Source organism: Orbicella faveolata, unplaced genomic scaffold (genome assembly GCF_042242905.1).
Source record: "Orbicella faveolata isolate gen_17 unplaced genomic scaffold, um_ofav_v1 contig_35, whole genome shotgun sequence".
In the NCBI taxonomy this organism is placed as follows: Eukaryota; Metazoa; Cnidaria; class Anthozoa; order Scleractinia; family Merulinidae; genus Orbicella; species Orbicella faveolata.
In genome coordinates this window covers 21,270,277-21,276,227 of record NW_028301564.1, presented here as the reverse complement: position 1 = coordinate 21,276,227, position 5,951 = coordinate 21,270,277, and the positions used below count along the sequence as shown (strand labels likewise).

The window sequence follows — 5,951 nt, the reverse complement described above, 5'->3', positions numbered from 1 at the left end:
TACGTACGTTGCGGCGTGTCAGGAAAAACCATGACCTGGGTACGTTATGTGCGGCTTATCAAGGGAAGCCAGGACTCTGATACTTAACGGCACGCGGTTTTAGTTTAATCAGCCAAATTAAGTGACGGAGCTTATTTCTCATTACGCGGAAAGTAAAATTTTCGGACATGCGTTTCGTTTGTTCGTTTCAGAATGTTCAAATACATACAAAACAACGTGTTATTGAAAGGCGCAGTAAAAATCGTGTTTCTATAACTTGATGAAAACACAGAGCTAGCACGAGCTGTTGACGTAATGATGGCGCGTGCAAAGAGAATTTAAATTTTGAAGATCAAAGTAAACAAGTTGTTTTCACGTTTGTCGAAAAATATATACTTATCTCGTGATTTTTTAGCCATTTGAGGAGTTAAAGAACTAGGAAAAGTGTTTATGTAAATGTTTGTCCGTTCAGTACAGGTAGTCAGTCGCCTAGATAACCAAAGCAAGTTCCAGATGTTGACACAGTTTACGGCCGCCATACTGGTGTTCCACGAAGAAGACACCAATATGGCGGCTCCGTACTGAGCTCTGTAAACTTGTGCGAAACATTTCGACGAATATCAGAAGTTTGGGACAACGCACAAACCTTAAACTTGGAGAAGTGTCTTCTTTATTTATCTTCTATACTATCGCAATTTTTTTACTTAATCCACTGAATGATTTTCGATTTATTTTTTAATTGCTTCACAGTGAAAACACTCTATAAACATTTTATCCGTTTATCCGTCTTGGAATTGTTACGTGAATAACACCCGGAGGTCTGTCAGCGATTAAACTTTTTATTCTTTGCCGAAAGGGGCGAATCATTCAGACAAGTTCATTATACGTCGTAAGTTATAACGGTCTGCTGAACATAAGAGTTGTTAATATTTAAATCAAGTTACCCCTGACACGGCCAATTAAGTCAAATATAAAGAGCGGGGCATTTGAAAAACGTCCTCGAGTGGCTTAAAATGTCGATCTGGTCTAGCTCCGGCTTTGCAGTGTTTCCATAATCAAAGCAGGTGCTAACATGAAATCTTTTGGGTGAGAGAATAATGCAGCAAAGTGAAACAATCGGCAAATTTGTTGCTTGTTGAGCATGACTGAATTTTGGTCCAGTATGAAAATAAACAGCTTAAGGGGACAGCACACTTCCTATACCAGCTTATACCGAAAAATAAACTAATTCTAAACTAAAAGCATATTATAACTGATTTAATCTTAATAACCTGGCAGCTTTCTTCGAAGTTCCGCAAATATATTACAGCATCTCCTTCATCGTGTAGCTGTTGTACATTCCAATCAGAAAATTTAAGGGGGATGAAAGGGGGGAATAATTCTTTTTCCAGTTTGAAGCCACACTAAATTTCCAACAGTGAAATCAAACAACAATGGTGATATCATCGATGGCCGCAATGGTAACCCCTACCAGCCACCCCAGCGTAACAATTTACACACAACAAATTGTACCCGTAATCCCTCCCCTCGGGGGAATTTGTAGTTACTTCGGTTTTTACGATCGTTCAAATTTCCCGCTCGAGAAATTTTGAAAGTCCCTTGAGCATTTTCAAGCTGCCGCCGCCATTGTTCAAAAATGGCCATATTAGGTTAATTTTGGGCTGTAAAACAAAGCCTTTTGTTAGCGAAATGGACCCGCTTTTCTTGATACGTTGTTTCTCATACTTCACAATAACATTCAAAGTTCCTATGACCTTGACTAATTAACCTGTGTACGTTCGGAGCTTCACTTTAACAGTTTCCAATTGCTTTCGGTTCTTCACCAGATTCCCTGCAATAATTCTCTTATAGGTTTCTTCGTTGATGATCGTAGCAGCGGCGCCAGTGTCCACTTCCATGCTCGTCTGAACTCCGTTTAGCTGTAGCTCGACTCGAAACGGTTCTCTTTCCGCGGCGTTTATGTGAAACATCGTGTATTCTTCGCATTCTTCCTCACCCGACTCGTCTGTTGCCTCCAGGTGATGTGTATTTCCAAATTTGCCGCTCTTTCGAAACTCCGGTTTACGCTTACCGAGACATTGGCTTGCCTTGTGACCCTTCTTACGGCATTTGTAGCACTCTTCGTCTTTATACCTGCACTTATCAGGATCGTGGAATTGTCCTCCACAACGATAACATTCTTTTGTCGAACTTTTCGGATCCCTTGGTGGCTGTTTCGGTGGGTCTTGGGTCACGCGGTTAACTTGGGATTCTTCGAGTTTCTCGCTCAGATTTCCAGCAATCAGATCACGTGTATTCCCGTCGGCAATTTCCATCGCGGTGGCTAATTCCATCGCCTTCTTGAACTCTAGTTGACTTTCAGCAAGCAATCTCCGCTGTATCCGTTCGTCGTTCAATCCGCAAGCCAGTCGATCACGCAGCATTTTCTCCAGTTGGTCGCCAAAGTCGCAGTGCTCCGATAAATTCCTCAGTTCGGCGACATACTGTTGTATTGCTTCTCCCTGCTGACGAAAACGGCTGTTAAACTTGAAGCGATACACGATAGATGATGGTCTAGGATTCAAGTGATTCTTTACCAAATTAACCAGCTCTACGAACGACTTGTCGGTAGACTTCCTTGGATTAACCAAATCCCTGATGAGTTTGTAAGTTTTCGCTCCACACACACTGAGCAGAACCGCCCGTTTCTTGTTGTTGTCCGTAATCTCATTCGCCGCGAAATACTGCTCGAGCCGTTCGGTGTACTCAATCCAGCTGTCGTTCTTGTTGTATTCCTCGATTTTCCCGATCAATGCCATGGTTTTGTCCCATCCTCGTCGCCAGTGTAATATTCTAGAGCCAATAAACCAGCCAAAACCCGAGAACGCAACTCTATTTTAATTTAAGCGACTGACAACGTGTTACATCCAACTGAACTACTGGAAAACTACTGGAGGACCGGTTACACAGCTCACAACATTCTACAGTGTTCAAACACAATCATGAGATGTTTGTACATTGTAAACACTGTTTGTAATGGCGTATAATATGTATGAAGATAACCTATATGTAGAATTGGTCACCCTAGAACAGACTAAGTGCGTCAGTTAGCGGTTGATCCAGGGAGTAGCGGACTTCGTTATTATGCAGACTCAGTGAAAGCGCAGTTCATTAATGTTGCTTCTATTGTCCTGTATAACGTCACAAAAATTAACGTGTAGATTACGTATATGTAAAATATTGTCACCTCAGGAGATACTAAGAAGCATGGTTATGTGCTCAGTCCGTCAGTAAGCAGTTGATCAGAGTGCTTCGTTATTATGCAGACTCAGTTGAAATGCTTTTATCAAGGCTGCTTCCGTTGTCCTATGTCATGTCTAAAAAATTTAATTAACAATCTCGTCATTAGCTAGAGGTTAAATTAAATTTGTACGTGCACACACAATATTTCCTATCTCAGCTATTTAGCGGAAAGACGAAATGTGAAAAATAAAGATCAGCTTCTCTCCGCTTTCGCCCGATTGCTCTTTTAATTACATCGAACTATTGCTCCGCAACTTCGTCAGCCTGAGAACTACTTGCTTACATGTACTTCCACCTGGGTACGTGCGGCTTGTCTGGAGTTTTCAAAGGCACGCCATCACAACTTAAACGGGTGTTTTGAGTTGTCACCAGGTCAGCATTTTCCTTTGCACAACAGGCACTGTCTGCCGGTGTTCAACAAAGAGATGACATGAGATTGTACAAAAATGCTAAATATCTACGTTAAACGCGTTTCGAACCAAAAAATTTTGAGCTTCGATCAAAATTAAGAAACGTCCTTCAAAGGTTTTTTTCTTTTTTTCGATTTATGATTACCTGACTTGATAATTCGCAAATCAGTGTGCGATGCCTGGTTACGGCAGGCAAAATTTGATGTTTTATTTATATAATATATGCTGCATTTACAACTAATCCTTCACTCTTCACTCAATGCGCGTTTTTTTCTTTTAATTTTGAAATGAGGTGCACTTTTGCTGTGGCTATTTATTAATTAACAGTATAGGCAACTTGAGTTTATGAAAAAGAGAATTAATTTTTAGAGAAGCAGCTATAATCCTATTTGTTTGCACTGTTTACCCACTATGACGTCAGTGGCAGCTGGTGAGCAAATCTTCAAGCTTGGCCATCTCCTTGTTCATTTCAAATAGGACGAACATCACGTTTCTGATCGCGCATCTGACGTAACAAATATGAACAACTCAAGTTTCAACACATTATTGGATCGATCAATGTGTTCCCAAATCGTTTCAACAACGCTCACAGCAGTTATTTCCTTTGTTAGTATTTCGGCGTTTGTCGGCAACATTCTAGTAACAATAGCTTTTCTTATGAACGCCACTCTACGAACGTGCCCAAACTACTTCATCGTCAACATGGCAGTTTCTGACTTATTCTCCGCCTTGACCATCTGGCCGCTGTACGCTACTGAAGGGATGCTCTCAAGGAAACAGTTGATCGGCGAACCAATGGCTACAGTAGTGTGCAAACTAGGACTCTATTCCAGGGCTGTTTCTCAGGCTGTCTCAACAGTGAGCCTTGTGTGGATTGTTGTGGAAAGATTCATCGCCATTGCGCATCCCTTTCAGGTGAAGAGCCTCACAAAACGATTGCGAGCTGTTTTATTAACATTGACGTGGATTATTTCACTATTGCTTGGTATCCCGTATATACCCTTTTCAAAAATCGTTCATCAGGGTCAACAGATATTTTGCAGATTTTCATGGGGTGAGGAGGAACTCTCCATATTCTTTTCCGTTGGATTTGTACTCTTCTACTGTGTGCCGCTGACTACAATAGTTGTACTTTACTGTAAAATCATGAAATGTTTGAAGCGGTCAAGACCGACAGCGGACGAAGTACAGGAAAGAACCACAATTAGAAAGCGTCAACAGAATCTGACTGTCATGAAAGTCTTCATATCGATTGTGACTGTATTTTTCATCTGCTGGACTCCACTGTGTGTCTTTCTGCTATTGAAACTGGCTTTTCCACCAGTGTATACCAAAGACTCATGCCTACTATTTGCAGGATTGTTTTTCTACATTTTTCCATCTTTAGGTACAGCAATTAATCCAGTTATTCTCTTTGCATCCAGCACAAATTTTTCCAAGGCACTAAAAGAAATGTTAAAGTGTTCTACATCGAACCCTTGCCGCAGATGTGAGCGAGTCTCGCCACAAACACACGTTATTGAGCTTACCTGGAAATATAGTACACATTGAAGCGACTGAGACTGATTTTATATGTGCAGTTTAATGAGAGATCTTTTACGTTTCTCACTTTTTGACGGACAAGAAAAATATTAGAATCACGTTTTTTAAGTGACCACAAATCCAATTGGGCCCGCGATTCCACCGATTCATTTCCCTTTATTACATATTAATTTGTAACCTTATTTCGTGGCTAAAATTGGTGATACTTCATATTTTACACGTTTTGATCCAGAAGTGTGTCAATGACAAACAATTGTCATAATCTGCACCTCTTGCAATTAAGCTTTGGGACTGTATGCTACGCTTAGCGCATTTTCTAATTAGTGCCGTATTGGTTCTTGCTTTTAACGATCCTCATCAAGACGGCCGGAAAGCTTTAATGCTTCATTAAAAGTTGCCAATTGTGTACTTTTATTGGAACATTTTTTTTTAAATTTAAGAGAAGAGGGAAATTGTGTAGCTGAACTAGTCTGAGACCGTGTTGGGAAAATATTGATCGAGTTATATTTTATTTAACAAATGGTAAACCCCATAGCGTGTACTATTGTGTTATGGATGCACGCGTGAGGTTGCTAAGCACGAAAGAAGCGTAAGAGTCGCACGAGGCTATCGCCTCGTGCGACTCTAGCTTCTTGAGTTCTTAGCAAACCTCCCAAGTGCATCCATAACTAAATAGTGCACGCTATGGCGTTTACCATTTGTTTTATAACATAACATTGAGACATTGGAACAACAGAA

General features: G+C 40.7%; 2 protein-coding genes across 2 annotated transcripts; one reads left to right on the top strand and one right to left on the bottom strand.

Moving 5' to 3' along the window:
- Positions 1-1,742: 1,742 nt before the first annotated feature.
- Positions 1,743-2,777, bottom strand: LOC149103721 (uncharacterized). The gene has a single exon (XM_089274206.1). The coding sequence runs from the start codon at positions 2,775-2,777 to the stop codon at positions 1,743-1,745; it is 1,035 nt and encodes a 344-aa protein (XP_089130332.1).
- A 1,386-nt stretch (positions 2,778-4,163) lies between these two features.
- LOC110044000 (QRFP-like peptide receptor) lies at positions 4,164-5,564 on the top strand. Its single transcript, XM_020749509.2, has one exon. It carries the CDS (start codon positions 4,191-4,193, stop codon positions 5,220-5,222), a length of 1,032 nt encoding a protein of 343 aa, XP_020605168.2. The 5' UTR covers positions 4,164-4,190; the 3' UTR covers positions 5,223-5,564.
- The last annotated feature ends 387 nt before the right edge of the window (positions 5,565-5,951 follow it).

Excerpts from the sequence above, each read along its gene's own strand:
- LOC149103721 (XM_089274206.1), bottom strand. The coding sequence starts at position 2,777 with ATGGCATTGATCGGGAAAATCGAGGAATACAACAAGAACGACAGCTGG.
- LOC110044000 (XM_020749509.2), top strand. The coding sequence starts at position 4,191 with ATGAACAACTCAAGTTTCAACACATTATTGGATCGATCAATGTGTTCC.